Source organism: Eretmochelys imbricata, chromosome 2 (genome assembly GCF_965152235.1).
Source record: "Eretmochelys imbricata isolate rEreImb1 chromosome 2, rEreImb1.hap1, whole genome shotgun sequence".
Lineage (NCBI taxonomy): Eukaryota > Metazoa > Chordata > Testudines > Cheloniidae > Eretmochelys > Eretmochelys imbricata.
In genome coordinates this window covers 79,546,642-79,571,215 of record NC_135573.1, presented here as the reverse complement: position 1 = coordinate 79,571,215, position 24,574 = coordinate 79,546,642, and the positions used below count along the sequence as shown (strand labels likewise).

At 45.2% G+C, this 24,574-nt stretch overlaps 1 protein-coding gene across 1 annotated transcript in view; it reads left to right on the top strand.

The window, feature by feature from the left end:
• The window catches only part of TAF4B (TATA-box binding protein associated factor 4b), a 120,878-nt gene that overhangs the window by 85,320 nt on the left and 10,984 nt on the right, over positions 1 to 24,574 (top strand). The window contains exon 14 of the mRNA XM_077809043.1: positions 6,876 to 6,995. Coding sequence (XP_077665169.1) covers positions 6,876 to 6,995 — 120 coding nt within the window. The remainder of the gene's footprint in view (positions 1 to 6,875; positions 6,996 to 24,574) is intronic.

Genomic DNA, 24,574 nt, shown 5'->3' with positions numbered 1-24,574 from the left:
CTTTGAAAATCTGGCCACTTATTGGAGGGCCGAACTATAAACTAAGGCTTTGATCCTGCAATGAGCTGTGCAGAGGTGCACCCACACAAATCTCAATTAGGATCAGCATCTTGGACTCCCTGACTTTAGGCACCATCTTTGGAAATAAGGTCCATTGCTTTTAACTGGCTATCTGTTGATGAAAGCAACTATATACTGGTCTATCTGCACTTACCTGTCTTTTTGCTGTATTGTAACAGCCATAAAACTAAAAACCATGCTCTTGGAGTTTGTGAAGTACAGTGTGGCACCTCGGTATGAAAAACACTGGTACAAAAATGTATTGATAGGGATGTGGTTAAAACAAGGGATATACAATTCTGTGAAATTCAGCTCAGATTATTGCCCACAAATTTGGATGTTTTTGGAACACCCTAGGTCTAGAAACTTGGGCTTGAAAATCCAAGAGCTGACTGTCAAAGAACCTTGGCTTTTAATTGCTTCTAATGAATCCAGGAAGTGGTTAAACTTCAAATAAAAATGAAAATTATTGAATTTTTTTAAACCTTGAGGTTTGGCTGAACTTCTAAGTGAAGGTCCAATTTAGTTACTTTGATCTAAATTGTTTTTTTCCTCTCCAGCTTAGAGTAAGTTATTCTTGACTTCAGAAAATATTTTCTACATCTACCTCTTTATTTTTAAAAATTATGTTCTTTCCAAAACACACATCACAAATATTAAGTTTTTATATAAGGCAGCTGTAGGTAACTTAAGAAATTGAAAAACTTTGCTGGTAACATAGGCTACCCACTTCCTTAAACACTTGAAAATGTTAGTCTACACTACTAAAAAATGGAAACAAAGCATGCAAAATGCAAGTTCTGAAGAACAAACTATTACATTTAACAAGAAAATAGAAATAAAAAATATGTAAGTGTGATAATGGTAGCTAATGCTGTAGAAACATTGTTTAACTTCTCTGAGCAGATAAGGTGAGCTGCAAAAAATCTTTTTAAAATTTGGATTAGTCTCTTCGTACATTGTGTGAATGACTTGGGGTTTTAAACTGTAACCTTAGTAACATTAGGAATGTCAAGTCTGTGTTTTGCTGGGGAAAAGGGGTCTAAGCATATTGATCTTCCGCCTTAAGTGCTGGGGCAGGAACACTGAATTTGTGACACATCACTTTTTTCAAAATGAAAGTGATAAGCTGCCAAAGGCTTTTAGGGTAAACAAGATTTAAGTTTTTTAATGTTTTTAAAAAAACAAACAAAAACTCCAACCAACCAGGGATTGCATTTTAAACACAGCTTTCTGCCTTTGTACATAAAGAACCATAAGCCTAATTTCTTCTTTGAGTAGTGTCTCTCTATGCATGCTCCACTTCCAGTGCTTATGCACCTCTCAAGCCCTTGATGGTGATTTCTAGCTAGCAGTGCCCGTGCCCTGAGCAAGCACCCTCTGCTTCCTCATGGCAGACACTGAGTCTATACAGGGGTGCATATGTGAACTGTCCTCAGTGTCTGACATATATAACACCTGAAGTATGCTTATCATCATGGGTACAGTTGTCTCCAGCCATGGCAATCTCAGCTATGGTGAAACTACTGGGGTCCTTTCTGTTACTGCAGGAGTTCTGATACTCGAGGGACCTCTCGGTGTTGGATGAACTCCATTGCTGTCCAGGTACCAAGCATGTCTCAGTGCAGAGACCTTGGTCTCTGAGTGGCCACTCCATGGAACACAACTCTCATCCATCCTCAATGACTGCCTCCTTATGGGAAGATGTAGAGGAAGAAGAGGACTTCCAATTGGTCTCCCTGAGTGTCTTGTGGGGGGGGATGTTCTCCTACATACCCCTTCAGGAACCCACCCTCGTTCAGGGAGGACTTTGCAGCTCACCAAGGATGGTGGAACCAACCTTGTTCCCGCCCCCCCCCCCGCCCCATACACACACACACACAATGCCCATATTGAGACACATGGGCTGCCTGTTGGCAACAATTCAACAGACTACTGGTACTGTCCCTCCAGGAGGCCAGGGTTTCTCTCTTCCCTTGCATGACAGGAGGAGGCATTTGAGGAGCAGGAGGCTAGGGCAGATGAGGAAGTCACCCATGAGACCACAATTTCATCGTAGTTGCTGGATGAGGCTGTTATGCCTCCCCCACTTTCCATTGCCAACAACTTCATGCTGTTCCAGGGCCTCATTAGAAGAGTAGCTGATGCTCTGCAGATCCCTCTGGAGAAGGTCAAAGATCAGCAGCACAAACTCCTGGATGTTTTGTAGTTAGCATCCCTCTGGAAGGTGTTGCCATCTATTAATGAGGCTCTTCTGGATCCGGCTAAGATGATATGGCAGATACTGGCCACTAAGAACGTAAGAATGGCAATACTGGGTCAGACTAAAGCTCCATCTAGCCCAGTAGCCTGTCTTCTGCCAGTGACCACCAACTTGCAAAAGGGTGGATAATTACTAGTACATGCCTTCTAAGGATTCTGACTACTTATTTTCTCGTCTCCACCTAACTCCCTAGTGGTGGATGCAGTGAACGAATGGTGTAAGCCACATTTTGAGACCTACCCCGATGACAAACACCAAAAGCAACTGGGTCTTTTTGAAAAGTCCTATTGTCTGTGACCATGCAGTTCTGGATTGTGAACTGTCAGGCAATCATGGCCAAATACAACTTGACTAATTATAACAAGCTCATGGCCTTTATTGAAGAGCTGCCACATGACTGCAGGAAGCAATTCTGGTCCACTGTTGTGGAGGCTCAGCTATTGGCCTGAACAGCTCTTCAAGCATCCGTAGATGCTGTGGACATTGCTGCCAGATGGATCTCCACAGTGGTAGCTATGTGCAGAGTGTTTTGGCTCCAACTTTCGGAGTTTCTGAGAGGTTCAGAATCCTATAGCGGATTCCCCTTTGACGGTCATAAGCTTTTGTCTGGGACCATGAATGACTCCCTGCATATGCTGAAGGACTACAGGACTGCCCTATGTTCCATAGGCATGTACATGAAATGTTTCAGTAGGTCAGAGACTGCCCAGAGGTCACACCCTGTTCAGTTCTTGGGGTATTGCAGATCCATGGAGAACCTCTCCCTCCCTCCCTCCTCCCCCCGAAAGAGACAGGTTTCAGAGGAAGAAGGTGGCCCAGCCACCCTCCATGGCCACCCAAGCATCTCATAAACCACTCCCCTGCCCTGTGCCTCATGAGCATCTACTAAGGCAAGAGGGGGACTCTCTTCTCCAGCTAGGAGTAATACAATCTGTCCCTTCCTAGTAGGGAAGTGGTTCTACTTTTCCTAGTACCAAAGGAGGATGAAGATTGGAGACTGATCTTAAATCTAAGACTGCTGAACAAGTTGGTGAAACGTCAAAAGTTTAGGATGGTGACTCTAGCAACTATAATTCCTTTGCCACAGGAAGGGGATTGGATTTCATCCCTTGACCTACACAATACCTACTTCCATATAACTATACACCTATTGTACAGGAAATACCTGTGATTCACTATAGGCCAAGATTACTTCCAGTATCAAGTGCTTCCCTTCAGCCTGTCTTCAGCTCCAAAGGTGTTTTTGAAGGTTCTAGCAGTAGATGGTGACTTACTTTTGACAGGAAGTGATTCATGTCTTCCTGTACCTTGACCTCTGGCTGCTCCAAGGGTGCTCTTTTGAGGCAGGGTTATCACCCACTCAGAAGGCCGTTGGTGTGTTCCAAGAGTTGGGCCTACAGCTGAAATCAAAGAAATCCATGTTAGTATTGGTGCAAAGGATAACGTTTTATAGGGGCATACTTGGACTCTGTGACAGCCAGAGCATATCTCCCTTTAGACAGATTTGTGATCCTGTCAAGAATGGTAGGAACAATTCAGGGCAGCCTTTGGACCTCAATAAGCAACTGTCTTCAACTCCTTGGCCAGATGATAGTGTGCACCTTTGTGACCCATCATGTAAGGCTACGCTTCCACTGCTTCCAAGGTTGGTTGAGAACTGCCTATTCTCTGACCAGACCACCTTGGATAGGTGATGGTCCTCTTGCATGTGAATAACTCCCTAAACTGGTGGAAGGAGCAACTCCATGTCTCTGCAGGCATCCTTTTCTGCCAACCCACCCCAACCCTGTTAGGGTAGGGAGCCCACTTTGACACCCCCTGGTTCAGGGCAGATGGACAGTCCATGAAAGCTATCTCCAAATCAACTTTTTGGAGCACAGGGCCATTAGGAACGCTGCCCTCCATCAGGACAGAACGATCAGGGTCATATCGGACATCATGTCCGGCATGTTTTTAGAGGAGCAAGATGAAAATCCAAGGTATCTACCAGTATGTTTTTCCACAACCTAATAGTTCTCAGTTGGAATCCTATTTCCGTAACCTGGGTGTTAGGTCAAAGCCCTTCTATCTGGATAGGACTAAGTGGTTTAGGAAATCGCCTACACTTCATATCTTTCGCAGATAGATCAAATGGGCTCCTATTTCTGCTCAAAGACACCTGATATCCTTTTGAAAGTCTCTCTACCTGTTAGGAGTCTGTGGGTGCTCAGCCCTCCTTTTCCCTTGCCACCTCCCCAGATGTGAAAGCGCATTCAGCCAGATTGCAGGCAACATCTAGGGCATTTTTGAAGGATGTTCCCATATCGGAGATACATAGCGCCACTTCAGTCCATATGTTTTCAAAGCATTATGCCCTGCGTCATTCCATCAGATCTGCTGTGGCATCTTGGCTCTGCAGTATTGTCTTCAATTCTGGACCCTGATCCGAAGCTCCCTTCTCCTTGGGATACTGCTTGGAAGTCATCTGAAGTGGAGCACCCCAAAGGGACACTATTCAAAGATGAAGGAAATGTTACTTACCCTGTGCAGCATCTGTAGTTCTGTAAGATGTGTGTTCCTATGGGTGCTCCACTACCCACCCTTCTTCCTTTCTGCTTCAGATGTTCCTCAGGGAATGACTGAGTAGAGAAGGAACTGAGGGCAGTTTGTCCGTGCACCCCAATATCGCCTCACTGTCTGCCATGAGGAGGCATAAGGTGCAGGCGCAGATCAAACAGGTACTGCTAGCTAGAAATCTCTAATCATGTGCACCTCGTGAGCCCTTGAAATGGCATACCCATAAGGGAGCACAGCTGGAACTACAGTTACTGCACAGGGTGAGTAGTATTTCCTTTTTATTTCGTTGCAGATCACTTTATACCTTTTCAAGTAGGACTAAATGACCAATAAGAGAGCAGAATTTTGCTGCCAATTCAGATGTCAGAGTTTTTGCTGGCATACTAAGCTCCCATTTTAAGGAGCCTCCTTCTTTTTAACAAGATATTAAAGTTAAAGAAGTGGGAGAAAGCGAAAGTGTTCAACTGTGCTGCAAGCGCAATAAATGCTCTTTTGGTAGTTAGACAGCAAAACGTGAGCAGACTGCAAAAAGTTTCAGTGAAATTTTGTGAGATGAGGAAAAAGTGTAGCTGCTTTCCTTGCATGCTGTGGTTGAACTGAGCCGTCAAAAATTCTGTGAGGAATTCAACTTCGGCTGAAAATTTCTTATGCTTTGAAAGAAAGTGTTACCATTTTAATATAAAAAACTGTAGCTGGTGCATGACTAGAACATCAAATGCATGGGCTTCACATTCAGGGAACGTTTTGAACACTGAGATAGAGAATAATTTCCTTTCTGCTTTGTCTTTTTGCTATAAACGGTATTCCTTCGCCGAGGGTGTGGGGGATACTTGCGGACTCCCCCTCTGTTTTCTTGAGTCATTCCACCATCCTATAGACAACATAAGAATATTTCAACATACTTGGAAAGCAGCTGTAGTTGCCCTGCTGTATGAAACTTTGTTTTATTTTTAGAAACTGCTGGTGATTTTTAGTGGTAGCATGACAGTGTATTTAAAAACCTTGTTAGTCCTCATTTTGACTAAACTAATCCAACCAGCTAATCATGGAATCAGTTCTCTAAGTCTTGACTTATTTTGAAGGAATTCTTTTCTTAATGAACAACTGAAAATAAGTATCTGGAGTGTTAGACACTCAAATACAAATTCTAAAAAACCCCAGACATTTTTAAAAAAGTTAACTAATAGAGAATTGAAGTGCTACCTGCATGCTATTAAACCTCAGTCGCCTGAAAATTCCTGTGATCCAAGTATTCTGTCCCCATGACATTCAGAGTAGTCAGGGCACAAGGCCTTGGTTCACAAAATTAAGCTTCAGATAATTGACGTCAAGATGAATATAGTCAAATACAGATCATGTTTCAGAATTTCTCACTTGTTCAAATGGAAATAGGATGACCAGATAGCAAGTGTAAAAAATCAGGACAGAGGGTGTGGGGTATTAGGCGCTTATATGAAGGGGAGGAAAACAAAAAACAAAACAAAAAAAACCCTGAATATCGGGACTGTCCCTATAAAAGCAGGACATCTGGTCACCCTAAATGGAAACAACCTGTGAAACGGAGTACAGTGTGACCAGTTCTCAATATCGAGAACCTTCAACTCTCAAAATTTTAATTTTTCGCCATTTAAACTGGTTCTGAGCCAAAACTTTTCCTGTCTCACTAATCAATAAATAGCAAAATTCACTAAAGTTGAAGATCAACAGAGATATCTGTGGTAGTATTGTTGATCCTAGGTGCTGTCTTCCCAAAACACATGAACCTAAGGACAATGCCATGGCATATGTGGTGGGGTTAGCATTTGCTGGGCTCCTAAAATGACTAATGTGGCGGTGGGCCTAACTACCGGAATCGTAAGTTCTGAAAAGCCATAGTCTCTTGTATGATGCAGATTTTATAATCTACGTAAAAGACAAGATCAGATGACTGAAGCTGAATGAACAGAACTGGCCCTTCAGTATACCATATATCATATGCTTTTGTTTTTTAAATTAGATGCAACAGTTGGAGCTGGCACAGATGCAACAAAGAGAAGCCAATCTCACAGCTTTGGCAGCGATTGGGCCAAGGAAAAAAAGACCACTGGATTCACCAAACCTTGGATCTGGGCTTGAGGTATTGAATTGTCTTGCATGCGTTTGCTCCATTTTAATATTGAATTATCTTCTGTACCTTTTGGAACAAAAGGAGGGAAGCCCTCCCTGAGGCTTGTTGAATATTGTAGGGAAAACAAATATTTCATGACTAAAGAAATACTAAAAGCTTTAGTTTTGGTGAACTGAAATTAGTTGAATCTGGTTACTAATAATGTGTATTGATGAGTGATGCTATGATTTAGTCATGGGTATTTTTAGTAAAAGCCATGGACAGGTCACAGGCAATAAACAAAAATTCACGGCCCGTGACCTGTCCATGACTTAATCACAGGTATTTTTAGTATAAATCTTAAGGGGGGGGGGGGCGGGCAAATCCGGGGCGCGCTGCTGGGGGAGGCACAACCGGGGGCCATGGCCAGCGGCGGCTCCAGACGGCCAGCTGGGGGCCACGGGCCGGGGCCAGCTCCTTGGGCAGCCCTGGGATCAGCCACACTGGCTGCTGCAGAAGTCACGGAATCTGTGACTTCCGTGACCGACACAGAGCCCTATTGATGAGCATGCTGTATAAAAGGAGTGCTGTATTTACAAGACATAATCAAAAGAATGATGAAAGTCTCTACTTAATCTTTGAGAGGAAACCTCCACAACCTAAGTGGTGTGTTACAGCAGCGTAACTGTTTCTGTGGCTGAGACAGACGACTAGTTGCCTAGCTTCCCTAAAGGGGAAGAGAATCTGACCCAGAGGGATAAACAGCTGTTGAGGTGGTCTCTGGAAGACAAAACTAGCCTCCACTGCCCACAAAAAGTAGTTGAGGCATCTACTTTTAATCCTAGTTGTCCTAGAATAACCGAGGGGCCTTGGTAAGCAAGCTATGCTCCCCAGTGGGTCAGGACAGAGGGTTCAAGTAATGTCCTCCTGACCCAGGTGCCCTTGTCTAAACACACAAGTTGTACCACTTTAACTCTCACAGAAGTACAGAAAGGGGGTTAAGCAAAACCCGTATAAGGCATCTGCATCCATACTAGGGGTTGTACTGCTAACTGTTTCATTACAAAATCACACCCCATACCAATGTAGTTATACCTGTACAAAATCTGTGTAGACCAGGCCAAAGTCCTTTAACATGGTTTGTGGCAGGGTGCTCCTGAAGGAGTCTGGAATCTCCAGTAAGGTGGTCTTGACCATGCTAACCGCTTGAAAGAGAAATACTTTTGTTTTAGAGTGTGGATTGTTCCCCTTACATAGGGCATAGAGATTCTTTCAGCTACACCAGAATCTGCTTTCTTAAACTTCCAGCAGCTGGCTTTCATCAAAAGCCTAATCTCTGCACTAGAGCCCTTGGTTGCCTAGTAGAGGGGTGAGACAACGTGGGATCCTCTCCGCAGTGTCACGTTATCTAAAGCCACTTCCTCTGCCCTGAGTTCCACAGTTGTCTTCAAAGGGAGTCGGAACATGGCTTGTATAAATCTCAGTGGGAGCGAGTCTTCCAGAACAGGTAGTCAGACTCACGCCAGTGGGGCTCAAGCTATGACACTAAAAATATCAGTGTGGCACTTATGGCTCAGGCTTTCACCCCTCCTAACTCCTAGGCTTGAGAGCCAAAGCTCCACCCAAAGTCTCTCAGTCCCTGCTGCGATTTTTAGCATGATTGCTCAAGCCCCGCTAGCACAAACAAGGCTAGCTCCCAGCTGCAGTTTAGATGTACCTAGTATGAGTCTCTTTTTTAACACACCATCTGTTCCTCTCCCTGAGGTGGCTTGAGTAGCTATCTCTTTGGCAAAGAGAGTAGTGTGTGAGTGGTCCTATAGTCTTGTGTTGTTGACTTTCCCATAATAACATGATCCTTGGCTTCTGTACTAGTTTTTATCAAAAATCCTGACATCCTACTCCTTTCCTAACCATGATATTCTATCCTACCCTCCCCCCCATCCAAGCTTCTACTCCAGTCTTGTTCAAGTTTTTTCCTTCCTGTAACACCTGTCATCTCACAGGGCCTTTGAGGTGCTCTTGGATTAGAAACATTGAGCAGAAGAGATTCCTTTTTTCATTCTCTTCCACAGTTCAGGGAAAGAGCTCAAGGTGGCAGGATGCACCCTGGCCATATGAATTGTGTTGGATATCTAAGACTTATGAGGCTGCCAAACTTCTCTCCAGGAAGACTTAAAGCCACTACACTAGAGATGTGGCCACCTCTTAGTCTGGACATGGGAAGCACCATCAGATGAAATTTGCAAATATGCCACTTGGAATTCCTTACACTTGCTCACTAGGCCCCAACATTGGTTGAACATGCAGACATCTGCAGACAAACCTTTGAGTAGAATGTTAGAGCATAGGAAATTCTTTTTTGTCAAGGTCCCAATTTTTCGGTCAATGTATACTCAAGGTCCAGACTCCAGAGAAGAAGAAAGTAAAAATAACAATGATGATAGATAGATAAATAAATAAAAAGATTTCGGGGGCTGTTCAAAAGTGTCTAGCAGTCCAGATTTGTCCCATGGTCTGCCTATTGACTACCCCAGTATAGAGAGTACACTTATAAATTTTGCAGACGATACCAAGCAAGACGATACCAAGCAAGGGAAGGGTTGCAAGTAGAGCATTCTGCAGATACAAAACTTTTTATCCACATCTGATCTGCATAAATTGTCCTCTGATATCTGCAGATATCAATGGATTTGCAGGGCTCGGCTAACACCTCCACAGGTCACCTCACACCAGTGACGCAGGGCTGTGCCAAACCCCCAACTGCCTCCCACTTCTCCCCAGAGACCTCCCATAACCCGCTCTGCCCCCGTCATACTTCCTTCCCCTCTCTGGGTGGAGGCTACATCCTGGGTCCTCGTGTGCAGCACCGCCCCCCCAATGTGGGGGCTCGGACGCTCCTATGCAGCTGCGGTGGTTCTAAAACATGCTGCATTTGGCTCACTGCATAGGAGCACAGAGTCACACTCCCTTCTGGGAGTTGCAATTTACCTTCACTATCTGAACAAGCTGCGGACTACAACTCCCAGAATGCCCAGCAAGCTGCTGCTGCTTGATTCAGAGAGCCGAGCTGAAGCCTGGGTAACAGCCACTTCATTCCGGTGAGTGTGTTGCAGAGCCCTGTGTGAATACAAAATTTGTATCTGCATCTGAGCTGTGATCCACAAAAATGGTTTGCGGATATCTACATCCATAGATGGGGATATAAAGTAAATATCTGTGGATTTGCAGTACAGAAAGGGATCTGGGACTTATATGGATTACAAGCTACATATGAGTCAACAGTGTAACACTGTTGCACAAAAAAGCAAACCTCATTCTGGGATGCATTAGCAAGAGTGTGGTAAGCAAGACAGAAGTAATTCTTCCACTCTGCTCTGTGCTGATAAGGCCTCAACTGGAGTATTGTGTCCAGTTTTGGGAGCCACATTGCAGGAAAGATGTGAACAAACTAGAGAAAGTCAATAGGACAGCACAAAAATGATTGAAGGTCTAGAAAACATGACTTATGAGGAAAGATTGAAAAAAATGGGTTTGTTTAGTCTAAAGACGAGAACACTGAGGGGGAACATGAGTTTTCAAGTACATAAAAGGTTGTCACGAGGAGGAGGGTGAAAAATTCTACTCAGCCTCTGAGCATAGGACAAGAATCAATGAGCTTAAATTGCAGCAGGGAGGTTTAGGTTGGACATTAGGAAAAACTTCCTAACTGTCAGGATAGTTAAGCAGTGAAACAAGTTGCCTAGGAGGTTGTGGAATCTCACTGGAGATGTTTAAGAATAGGTTAGACTAACATGTCAGGAATGGTCTGGTTATTACATATTTCTGCCCTGAGTGCAGGGGACGGGACTAGATGACCTATTGAAGTCCCTTCCCTTCCTACAATTCTGTGATTCCAAACTGAGACATACATGGAAAGAGCCTATATCTTTCCACTTACCGGCCTAATTTCTGCAGCTGGGTCAGTGCTGTGGCGACTCCCATCCCTTAGGCCTTTCTTAGTCCAGCCTTTGACAAGAGACTGTCCTTGGGGAAGGAAAGCAGGTGAACAGTCTCCTAGGTCAGAAAGAATCAAATTGGAGAAACAAAGGAGGGAGACCTAGCGAATAGGAGACTCCTCTATGATCCTCGTTTGCCATACTGCCCCTCAGAGCAAGTGAGGTGGAGGAACCCAACTCAACCTGGCCACAGGATATGTATTAAGAACTATCATCCTTTTGAGTGGGTACATTTTATGTTCCTTGGAATCTTCAATACATCAATAGGGACCTTTATTCTGCATGTAGAAATGAGCTTATCTGCCTTTTTTATGTAACAACACTGGAAAACTTGAAAACATGAGCCTGGCATTAGAATAACTTTCCTCATCTCTCCTTCCCTTCCCACCAAGCTTTTTTTCGTTAATCATTCTTGTTTTTTTAACAGTGCCTTTGATAAGGAAAGGATATATAACACAAGACTGCAATTGCTAACCCTCTTTTGGCATAAGAGGCTGTGTAATGGCTTCCTGTTACATACTTCAGCTGTCACTCATTCTGTGGCATGTCCATTATTTCCTTTATTAAAAATTCTGTAGCTCTGTGGCAAATAAGTACAGCAGAGAATAGTGTGATATTGCAGTGTGTAGTACTTTTTAAAAAAGGAATTTGGCTGTGAAGTTAAACTGACACAAACCTGGTAGCATTTGTCGTAAGTTCCATTGGAAATGCACATTCATAAATTTAACTTTTGGTGTGTGTTGTATTGATCTCAGGTCATCTCTAGTTGGACCAGCATCTAAATCCTAGCATGCTGATTAGTAAAGGATGTCATGAAGGTAATTTCACATGTAAAAAAGTTCTTGAATGCAACTCTGCATTTCCATGTGTGGTATTGTTGTTGTCTTGGGAACAGAGGAGTGATTTGTCTAAGAATACCTAATTCTTTGTAAAACCTTTTTTGATGCTTTGTTCCATTTCACAGTAGATATTTTGTGAATGTAACCTCTTCTTTGTTTTTCTCTGGGAACTTCTGAACCGATGTTCTTCAAGTGATTTCTCATGAGCATTCCAATAGGTGTGTGCGCACGTCGCATGCACGATTGCTGGAAGCTTTTCCCTAGCGATACCCATCGGGTCAGCTGTGGAGACCCCTAGAGTGGCGCCTTCATGGCGGTGTATATATGTCCCTGCCGACTTGCCGCCTGCTCGGTTCCTTCTTACCGCCTGTGACGGCCGTTGGAACAGCTTAGTCTCTTGCTTTTGCAAGTGCCTTACCTAGTGGTTCCCTTGTTTCTGTGTAAATAGTTGTACATTAGTTTAGCTTACTTTGGGGGGTTTCCCCCCTGTTCTGCTCTCCCCGGCGCCGGGGCATGCCTTGGTAACAGGGGTTTAAAGTGTGCAAAAGGTGTGCAAAACCTATGCCAACAAGTGATCCGCTAGCCACCTGTCTCAAGTGCCTCGGGGAGGGCCATCAGACAGATAAGTGCCCTATTTGCAGGAGCTTCAGACCCAGGACTAAGAGGGAGTGGGACTATCGCCTGAAGCTCCTCTTGATGGAGTCGGCCCTTCAGCCACAGTCTGAGCTGACACCGGCATCCTCAGTATGGGATGTCCCAGCACTGAGGAAGGACTCTGCCAGGGAGCACTGGCACCACTTCCCGGCCCGCAAGGCCAGTTCACGGTCCCCGATACTGCATAAGAACAAGAAACCATAGAGGAGATATTCCCCTGTCAGGAAGCCGAGTGGGGATTCCAGTGGGGTGCGTCCTCCGGTGGGACACCCTCGGTCTGGTCCCCAAGAACTGGCGCCGTTGACTCCTGCCCCAGGCGCAGAGCCATTGAGTCCAGCGAGAACGGACTCTCCTACCTGTGAAAATTTGGAGGAAGAGCTTGACCTCCCCTCCACTCCGAACATGTATGAGGCAGCTCGAGACCTCATTGATATGATGGCGCAGTACCCAGCTTTGCAAACTCACGCACTGGTGATGGCACTGACTGTGATGTTGTGCCCACGGGCGATTACAACACCAGTCACGACGCTGATGGCAGCAGCGCTGGCTCCAATGGCGGCAGTGCCATTGATTCGTCATCAGGGGAAGCCCATGATGTTGTGGCGCCGGTCTCAGTCTCCCCAGTACTGCTCCCCGGCACCATTGGGCTCCGCTCCCCCATGGTCAGGTACAGAATACTAGTCAGTCAGTCACAGAATAGCCTGTGTCCCGACGCAACCACTACCGGTTCCAGCACCGATCCCGGCACCGTAGGCCAGCGGAACAACCGGCACCAGTCGCCACTTGGCCACCCCAGTGGCAGGGCCCAGTGCAATGGCCTTTTTGGACCCCCTAGGCCTACCACCAGGCTCAAGATCAGGGATCTAGGCTGGTATCGGTGGTATCGGCCCCTGGTGCACCTACATCGGCGATGTTGATGGCACACTACGCCCCTAGGGCCCCTGAGGATCCTTTATGGGACAGGGCTGTTGAGTGGCTGCAGACCAGCATGGCTCCTCCTCCGCTGACGTCGGTAGCACCTGAAACTCTGGTCTCAGGGTGCTCCAAGGTACCTGACCTGGCCTCCCAAGAACCCGAGGGGCAGAAAGACCTTGTCCTGGGGACCTCTTCGCCAGACGAGGCGGTGGCAGGCACCTCCACCACTCTACCACCAATGGATATCAAAGGCCACCAGGACCTGCTTATGAGGGTAGCAGTTACCCTCAACCTCCAGGCAGAGGAGGTTATGGAGGACTCAGATCCGATGGTGGACATCCTCACCCCCAAGGGTCCTTCCAGAGTAGCTTTGCCCCTCATAAGGACAATTCGGCACACCACGAAGGTGCTGTGGCAAACCCCAGCCTCTATATCACCAATGGCTAAAGGGGTCGAGAGACGCTACTTTGTGCTGCAAAAGGGCTATGAGCACCTGTTTACCCACCCCCAACTGGGGACTCTGGTGGTTGATGCGGCAAAACACAAGGAGCGGCAGGGTGAACCAGGCCCCGCACCTAAGTCACCTGACGCCAAGAAGCTGGATCTCTTTGGCCGTAAAGTCTATTCGACTGGGGGGCTCCAGCTTCGGGTAGCGAATCAGCAGGCAGTGCTTAGGCGATACGCTTTTAATTTCTGGAGCTCGTTGGCTAAATTCCAGGAATTAATCGTGGCTGATTCTTGCAGGGAGTTTGGCGCTCTCCTTGAGGAGGGCAGAATTGTCTCTAGGACCACCCTCCAGGCAGCCCTGGACACAGCGGACTCTGCGGCTAGAACCATGGTCACCGCCATCGCTATGAGGTGCAGTGCGTAGCTTCAGATTTTGAGAATCCCACCTGAGGTCCAAAACACAATACAGGATCTCCCCTTTGACTGTGAGGGCCTGTTTACTCGAAATACGAACACGCGCCTGCATAGCCTGAAGGACTCGCGGGCTACTCTGAAGTCTCTCGGCTGCACACCCCAGTGCCTCAAAGAAATCCCTTTATACCTCAGCCCCTGTCCTGTTTTTACCCGGGGCCCCCGAGGCGGGATCCACCTAGGAGGAGGGGCAGAAATAACAGGAGGTGCCCACCACAATCCTCCTCGGGCCAAGGAAACCAAATAGCACCCCGGCCCCAAACCCAACTTTTGAAGATGCACATGAGGACAGTACACCAGTCACCTTCTTGGATCCTTCCCCCCCCGTCTCCCTTTGTGAATCAGCTCTCCCACTTCTACTGTGCTTGGTCTCAGATCATGTCAGACCTCTGGGTCCTCTGCACGGTGGAGGCGGGATATTCTATCCAGTTCTGTTCCCTCCCGCCCTCCCACTCCCCTTCCCCGTACCTCTTCAGAGACCCCTCTCACGAGCAACTCCTTTTACAAGAGATACAATCACTCCTAGCTCTAGGGGCAAGAGAGGAGGTTCCTCAAGAATTCAGGGGCAAGAGGTTCTACTCCTGCTATTTCCTCATCCCCAAGGCAAAGGGCCAGCTTTGGCCTATCCTGGACCTATGAGACCTCAACACATATAAAAAAGGTGAAGCTTCACATGGTCTCTCTGGCTGCCATCATTGCCTCCCTGGATCCGGGAGACTAGTACACCACCCTCGACTTGAAGGACGCATACTTTCACATTGCTATTATTCCAACCCACAGACTCTTTCGCAGATTCGTGGTCAGTGGCCAGCACTACCAGTTCAGGGTGCTCCCATTTGGCCTTTCAGCGGCCTCACGGGAGTTCACCAAGTGTATGCCGGTAGTAGCAGCCTTCCTCCACAGGCACCAGGTGCAGGTGTTCCCATATTTACAGGATTGGCTCATCAAGGCAGAGTCCCAAGCAGAGGTGGTGAAGCACGTATTCCTGGCCCCGGCTACGTTTCACAGGTTGGGACTTGTACTGAATGAGCTCAAGTCCACGTTGACCCCCACACAAAGAATAGAGTACGTCGGCACTCTCTTGGACTCCAAGCACACGAGGGCATTCCTTCCGGAACTGCATTTCAGAGCACTCACGGACATTATCCAGACCCTCCTCTGCTTCCCCACAACTACGGACAGGAATTGTATGAGACTACTGGGGCACATCGTGGCCTGTACATACATGGTACAGCATGCCAGGCTGCACCTTCGGCCCCTCCAGATGTGGTTAGCACAGGTGTACAGACCAGGTAGGGACCCATTGGACTCAATAGTGACCCTCCCACCTCAAATTCTCCACTCTCTCCAATGGTGGCTGCAACCACAGCTGGTTTGTGCGGGAGTACCCTTCGCAAAATCCCAACCCACGCTTTCCCTTGTCTCAGACGCCTCGGTGCTCGGTTGGGGAGCGCATCTGGACAATGTCAGAACGCAGGGCCTCTGGTCCCATGCAGAGCTATCACTGCTCATCAACTTGAGGGAACTGAGGGTGGTTTGCCTGGCATGCCAAGCGTTTCAGGCCTGTCTTCAGGGCATGTGCGTAACAGTGCTCACAGACAATACTTCAGCAATGTTCTATATAAACAAACAGGGTAGTGCTCATTCCTCTCCCCTCTGTCGGGAAGCTCTCACTCTGTGGGACTTTTGTATTGCCCACTCCATACACCTGCAGGCATCGCACCTTCCGGGGGTGCAGAACGAGCTGGCAGACCGCCTCAGTCGCTCGTTCCATGGATATGAGTGGTCCCTCAGACCGGACATCGCTCACTCAATTTTCCAGAGGTGGGGCTCTCCCCACATGGATCTGTTTGTGACGTGGAGCAACAGGAAGTGTTAGGGATTCTGCTCCTTCCTGAACCACAACGCAGGCTCCACCATGGACACCTTTCACCTGTCATGGACGGGTCACCTGCTGTACGCGTTCCCGCCATTCCCCCTCATACACAGGGTGCTCCTCAAGACTCTTCAAGACAGGGCTTCCTTAATCCTCATAGCACCAGCATGGCCCCGCCAGCACTGGTTCACCATGTTACTGAACCTCTCAGTGGACAGACCAATAGCGCTTCCTCTCTGTGCAACCCTAATCTCACAGAACCACAGCCATCTATTGCACCCAACCTGGAGTCATTCCACCTCATGGCGTGGAAGCTCCATGGCTGAATCCTCTTGAGCTTCAGTGCTCCCGCTCGGTTAGGGAGGTCCTGTTGGGGAGTAGGAAACCTCCACTTGAGCCACATACCTGGCTAAGTGAAAGCATTTCTCCATTTGGCCTAGACAAAAGGGAACTGAGCCACAATCAGCCCCAATTCTCCTTATTTTGGACTATCTTTTAGATCTCAAGCACCAAGCGTTAGCAATATCATCCCTAAGGGTACACTTCGCGGCCATTTCGGCCTTTCACCCGGGAACGGCGAGGGGATCAGTGTTTGATAATCCCATGGTGAGCAGGTTTCTTAAGGGCCTCAACAGGCTTTATCCTCCAATATGTCGGCCCATCCCCCCCGGGACCTCAACCTGGTCCTGTCCTCAGTCATGGGGCCCCCCTTTGAACCCATGGCTATCTGCCCCCTCTCCTACGTTTCCTAGAAGGTGGCTTTCCTGGTGGCTATAACCTCCGCTAGAAGGGTATGCGAACTCAGAGCACTGACCTTTGAATCACCTCACACAGTATTTTGTAAAGACAAGGTGCAGCTACGCCCCCACCCTGCGTTCCTGCCTAAGATTGTCTCCATTTCATGCGAACGAGGACATATTTTTACCTGTGTTCTTCCCTAAACCCCATGCCACTCACAGGGAGCGCATGTTCTGTTCATTGGACGTTAGACGGGCCTTAGCAGTTTACATTGAACACACACAGCCGTTTCGTAAGTCACCACAACACTCTATTGCTATTGCAGAAAGAATGAGGGGGCTCCCGATCTCATCGCAGCACATCTAGTCATGTATCATGTCCTGCATCAGGACTTGCTATGACCTGGCGAAAGTTCCAGCCCCGCCGATAACGGCGCACTCTACCAGAGCGCAGGCGGCATCCGCAGCTTTCCTGGCGCAGGTCCCTATTCAGGACATCTGCAAAGTGGCAACCTGGTCTTCAGTCCACACCTTCATTTCCCACTATGCCATTACCTGGCAGGCGAGGGATGATGCTGGGTTTGGCAGGGCAGTCCTGCACTCAGCAGTTAGGTGAACTCCGAGCCCTCCCCCAGGGTAACTGCTTGGAAGTCACCTATTGGAATGCACATGAGCAATCACTCGAAGAAAAAAAAATGGTTACATACCTCTTGCAACTGTGGCTCTTCGAGATGTGTTGCTCATGTCCATTCCGAATCCCACCCGCCTTCCCACTGTCGGAGTATTCCGGCAAGAAGGAACTGAGCAGGCAGCGTGTCGGCAGGGACATATATACACCGCCATGAAGGCACCACTCTAGGGGTCTCCATGGCCGACCTGACAGGTACCGCTAGGGAAAAGCTTCCGGCAACTGCAGTGCACGCACCTATTGGAATGGACATGAGCAACACATCTTGAAGAACAACAGTTACGAGAGGTAAGTAACCGTTTTTTCTAAGATGTCTGAACAAAATTTAGTGACTGTATAGAATGTAATATTTGGTATTGAAAAAATTAAAAATTGGTCTGAGTCCCATTTAATATTGCTAGAAGTAGAATACCCATAATTCATTGATAACGTGACAAAACATGCTAAGCAATAAATAGCCTTTCTTCAGAGGCTGTTGTCGCTGGAGTCTCAATCATAGTCGACATATGAGTCAGCTTGTTTCAGTGCATCTTGTGCAACTGTAAACCAATGAGGAATCCACAGATGTGTCCGCCCGTTGGGCAGACATGGCCACGTGTTTTTGCCACAGCCTGATTTCTTCGCTCACACTTCTCTTCAGCTTTTTCTGTTCTGTTATTCTCAGTGTCTTAACCGCAGACCAACAGGTCTGCCTCCATCCCGATCTATCGCAGCAGCAACTTCCCATGTATTCAGTTAGACTTGGCCAGCTTTTAGGTGAGCTTTGAGAGTGTCCTGATGTCATTTTTGTCAGCCTCCCAGCATACATGCTCTCATTTTCAACAGTCCATAAAATATGCTTTGGGAAGTTGTGAACCATCCATACATAAGAGATGACCACCCAGCCTGTATGACTAGGGATTCACCATTAGTCATTCAGCACCACTCCAGGACTTCCATGTTTTGGTCTCCTGTCTGACCACTTGATGGTACAGATGAGATGCAGACAGGGCATTTGAAAACGCTCTAGTTCTGTCAAGTGCGTGTGATAGTGTCCATGTTTCACAGCTGTAGAAAAGAGTGCTGAATACGTTGTTCAGTAGACGCTGATTTTGGTGTGAAGTCAACCAAAGGCATTTAGAAATGCACTGTGATTTCATCATTGATCACGGCATTATTAGATCAAGTGCTGCCAAGATAGCAATATTTTTCTACTGCTTTAAGCATTGTGTCATCAATTGTGATTTCGGGGACAGAATATTTTTCTTTTTTTTTCTGGAGCAGGCTAGTAAAGCACTTTGGTTTCCTTGAGGCGGATAGTGTTCAAATCGCTTGGCTGATCTAGAAAAGCGGTCGATTAGATGTTGCATCTTCACAGATATGCGGTACGAGTGCACAGTCATCAGCCAAGAGGAACTCCGTAACGAGCAAATCAATCAGTTTAGTGTGAGCATGAAGATGGAGATTGAAGATGCTGTATAGAATTGCATATAAATACCCCCATCTCAGTCTCTGAAAGAATCTCTAGCAGCATAATCTCAAAGAGAATAGTAAATAGTGTAGATGCGAACACAGCCCTGTTTAACACCATTTGTGGCAGGGAGACTCTGAAGCACCATTTTCCAGCACTATATACTTAGCATGCCATCATGGAATGAGCACATGCTGGTGATGAAATTGTGCAATGAATTCAAATTGATGAAAGCAAGTACAAATGTGGCTTTAGGCCCATACACATTTGGTATCTTCAAAATCATCTTTTTGGGCAACTTGTCTGAGTAATTTAATTTAAACTCATATAGTATAATTATTCATTTTGTATTGCAAATATAAGAAGTGTTATAGTCCATCTTAAATGCCAGAATTTCCTGGTTTATAGCAGCTAGGAATAAGTCTGTCCCCAATACTCCTGTATCCATTTTCAATACCTGAGTTGTGTGATGGAAGGATTTTTCTTGCATTCTAGTTACCCTTTGTGCAATTCAGTTAGATATATAATGTTAATTGTAGTGTTAGGTTTTCTTTAAAGTCACTTTTACCATGAATGTTCAAGTTGCATCAGGTAACATTTTGTACACAACATTTGGGGCATTCAGCTGTGCTCCAACATAGCTTAAAATAAGAGAATGAGATGTTGGTATGTTTAATTTTTCTGGTTCCTCATATTATAATTCAGTATTTAAAAAATAAATGGAAGTGTTTCAGGCCATTAGTCAGTAATGTAAACTAAAGCTCCAGGGTATTTAGGGAAGGAGGAGAGAAATGATTAGTTTTCAAATGTGTTGAAGTGAAATGTTTCACGTACATAAATTAATGTTTTTCATTCAAATCTACCTTCACTGGCCAAAGAAACCTAACAAGCACTGGCAGAGGGCAACTTAACACAATAGACTGTAACAGTTCCAGTCACTCCTCCAAAATCACAATAAGTGAAAGGCTAAAATCTATCTTATAACATGTGCAGTGTGTCCCTTCCTTACTCTGCTTCCCACAAGTGGGTCTGCACCTTTGATCATGATGGCTCCTCACCTGAGAATATTCTTCCTCATCCTCTATGCCGATAATCTCTCATCTGATTCCTCCTCAAGACTCTCATTCCAGTACTAGTTACTCACTCCTGTGTGCTGGTCAGTTTTGCACTCTAAATATTTTAAAGACAAAATAATATTGTGAATTATTTTAAAGAAATATTAAAATTTCAGGGAACAAAATTGGACAAATCAGCTGGGGACTAAGATACTGACACAAGTATATATGATCTACTGTTAGAACCTTTGTCTCTGTTAAAGCCCCATTACCCTTTGTCATCCCCAGCTTTTATGTCTGAATTAAATTGTAAACTCCTCTAGGCAACGACATACCCCTTCCTTTGTTCTCTAAAGCACCATGGACATCTGTGCCACAGTATACAGTAAACTGCGTGCTATAATGGCTATTGATGATGGATACATGCCACTACTTTTCACAGGGTTATGGCTATGGAAAAATCAATGGAGATTGTCAAGCTGACTGTTAAGGCTAACATTTCCAGGTCTAGCATCTACATAGATGTCAATATAAAGAAGAATTATCTTTTGTTCTTGTTTGAGATGCTTGTTATATTCTCTTTACCAGGATCAAACATCAGCATTCAAAATGAATTTGGGTTTAAGCCTTTGTAAAAGAATCTGGTTATCATGATAATACATACCAGTTGCAAGTTGCATTCCAAGGATCATCAGAAATTCTTTTCAGTTGTACGCTTTTATATCTTCATTAATTTCTGTAGAGTCTAGTCACTCAGTACAGTTTGCATGGACATTGTGCAGGGGAGGTCTTGAGACTTTAATTCTGTAGATTTTTTTTGCTACATTTCCAAAAAAGGGGGGACAAATGTTAAAAAATTGTAAGATGGGGACACTTTAAAAAATGTATTTGACAAGGATGTTTTTGAAATTCTCGCTAAAAGGAGAGAATGCTAACTTTTGTGAGGAAGAACACTTTGAGCCACAAATTCTCTCCCTAATTTTCTGATTATGTATCATGGTTTTGTATTGCTGCATGATGAGCCATATAAACTGTTACCTATGATGACACACTCAAGTGTCACCATCATCTAAAATGGAGGCGCTCTCATATGGGGGTGAAACAGTTGTAGTGAAAAGTATCCTTTTTCAAAACATAGTTCTTAAAAGTTCCCAAATCAAATGCAGGGAAGTACAAAACCACAGCTCTAAATAAGTGCTTATAAAATTTGTTTCCATTGTACAAGATTCTAGCTCTTGCAAATCTATTGCAGTTTTACAAAAAGAAAAGGAGGACTAGTGGCACCTTAGAGACTAACCAATTTATTTGAGCATAAGCTTTTGTGAGCTACAGCTCACTTCATCGGATGCATCTGATGAAGTGAGCTGTAGCTCACGAAAGCTTATGCTCAAATTGGTTTGTCTCTAAGGTGCCACAAGTACTCCTTTTCTTTTTGCGAATACAGACTAACACGGCTGCTACTCTGAAACCTCTTGCAGTTTTAGAAATTAATAGCACCGTACCTATATGCAGTATAATATAAAAATTTGGAATATGTGTGCATTACATTTGAAACTAAATATGCATTCATAGCAATTTCTTAATCTTCAACTTCTGAAGAGAATTTCAGACTATTGTACTATGTGCAGGAAAGATTGATCAGAAATTTACATTAATGTAGTTTTGGGGAACGTAAGAAATAAAATTGATATGTCTAACCATTCTTACTTTCTGACCCACATTACTACATTAGCAATTTAGAAATAAAGCCACATATGCTAGCCCAGGAGTGCTGTAGGTGTTACCTTTTCATACACTTGCTTTTATGTTAGTGACATTTGTATTGACTGACTTGCTGTTCTCGTTGTAGTATCAAGTTTTTGTTAATAGTTCTTGGCTTTTGCAATGGATTGAAGAAACACCAAGATTCTAGGTATGGCTTGGAGAATAGTTGTTCTGTCTGCAGTGGTAGTGGACCGTTTTAGTAGTAAATAACAGGTGCCTTGGCTTACAGTAAAACTGGAAATGTAGACTCCCACCAGTATTGTCTGTAGATAGGTTCTTGACAGTCACGCAGATCCACTAACTTAGCTGCGTAGATACTCTGCTCTAGGAAAGCTGAGTATTTCTTAAGTCTGCATGTGCAGAAGTGGAACATCGGCGTTAACATGGAAGCGGTATGTCTACTGTCTATCTTATGTGTGCTTGCACTACATGCTAAATGTATCTCATTCTGTGAGCCTCTATATAGTATATTGCATCATCAGTGCTTGTGGTTGCATTACTGAAGCCAAAAACTAAATTGACTGCTCCCTGTCTTTCACCCTTTGGATATTCTTGTCTCTACCCTACACTGGATGGCTATTCAATTTTAAAAGATGCAGCACCACTGAGGTAAAATGATTTTCTGGCTATTCAGTGTTTCCTGATCTGTTGTCTGTCTTAGATTGAGAATTCTTTGGCAGAGATTCTGGATAACATTTTGAAAAACACTTAAGACCTATTCTCAAAAATAATTTTAGGTACTTTAGGGTCTGTCTCATTGAAAGTCAATGGAATTTAGGTCAAGACGCTTTTTGAAAATGGGACTTCAGTGCTTTGCAAAACGTTACCCAAAATCTCTGCCAAAAAATTCTCACTCCAAGGCAGTGTTCTGTTTTCAAGTGTCTTGGGACCTAAATTCCACTGATTTTAAATGAGACTTAAGAGCCTAGGTGTCTAAATCACTTTGTTAAATGGCACTTTGATCTTTTTCAGATATTTCCATTTATCTCCTCCATGATTTGTATAGCACAGAGCACCCTGATGGTGCTTTGTAAATAACAAATGCTGTAGCTTGTGTGGTGAGATCATAGTGCACAGCCTTGCAAATACCTTGACTTCTGCAGGACCCCAACTCCAGCCCATAGAAGTTTGACAACATGGCTAGTAAGCAAGATGAGACACAGGAAGTGATTTAGGATCCAAGGTAACAACAGCACTTGTAATAAATCACATGGCTTCCATTATCCAGCTCATGCTAAATTATGGGCATGAGTCTCCTTCATTTCTAAGAAGTGAAGAATCCATACCAAAAATCCAGTATTCCCAAACTGCTGGACTTTCTCCAGCGTGGTCTAGACCCTAAATATCATCTCTGCAGATACCTCTAAGTCCTTGGAAGATCTTCCCCTCATATTCAAATCCCTATGAGCGGCTGCTTTTTCAACACCAGCACCCAGACCCACAACATTAGAGGGTGTGGAGACAAAACCTGAAACATACAGATGGATGGATTAAGATCTTTGTTTATCTAATTCAAAATCCCTGTACCAGAAAGAATCAGGGTTCACAAAGCCTGTTCTGTGGCACCTTCTTGAGTAGAAATGGCATTGGTCACCACAGATGTATGCAGGGCTTCAACTCAGTCATCCGTTTAGATGTTTGTAAAACACTGTAAGCTAGATCTTGTTCCCCCAGAGATGAATCCTTTGGACAAAGTACGGAACAGAATGGTCCCTAAATAAGCCAGCAGTTCCTTTCAAGTACAGGTAGGTGGGGGGAGTGTATTTCATTTCTCCATACTGCATACTGTCCCATTTGTCACAAATTGAGGGCAAAGTCAGGATCTAGGAAGGTAAATGGTTACCAGATATTTTTCTTTTCCAGAACTGGAATCCCTTCTAGTCTGATCAGGCTGATTGAGTGAGTTCTCCTGTCTATCTTACGAGCACCATTTTTGACAGGATTTCTAGCAGCATTTTAATTTGATACAACTATCAGGAGTACTAAATATTCAAATGTATCTACAGCTTTGGAAGTGCTCACATAGGGGCACTGGAAGGAGCAGGGATAAGCACCTGAGCAACAAGTCTTTCCTGCCCCACATCACTGCCAAAAGAGACCCCTACCCCTTAGGGAGGTGATCGTGGAAATGGCCTAGCATAGAAGGGAAATAATTAAGTAGGACTTCCTATTTTTCAGAGTTTAATGTGTATCATAGGTTTTTTAATGTTTGGGTGTTAGCTGTAGTAGGTGTAAGCACCTTTTCAATCTTAATTTTCCCTTAGGGCTTGTCTACACTGGCAAGTTTTGTCGCCAAAACTGCCTTTTGGTGACGAAACAGCAAGAGCGTACACAATGCAATGGGACTTTTGTCATGAAAAACGCCCAGTTTTGGCGACAAAAAACTTCCACCCCTATGAGAGACTTTTGTCTTTTTTCCTCCCTTTATTGTCGACAGAGCCAGTGTAGACACTGCTGATTATTTTGTCGACAGAACTGGCTTCTGCCAGTATCCCACAATGCCTGTCCTGATTGCTCTGCTCAGTGATCTCTGCTGCCCTGCAGGCATGCGCCCCTCCCCTTTCAAAGCTCCAGGAAGTATCTGTCTGCTGCTCCCTTTGGAGAACAAACAAAGCAAATAATTGGAAGGCTCCTGCTCTGCTGCTGTTCCTAGTGCAGGGCAGCAGGCAGATGGCCGCTGCAGGGGGAGGACGACAGACGGCTGTTTGCTTTGCTGTT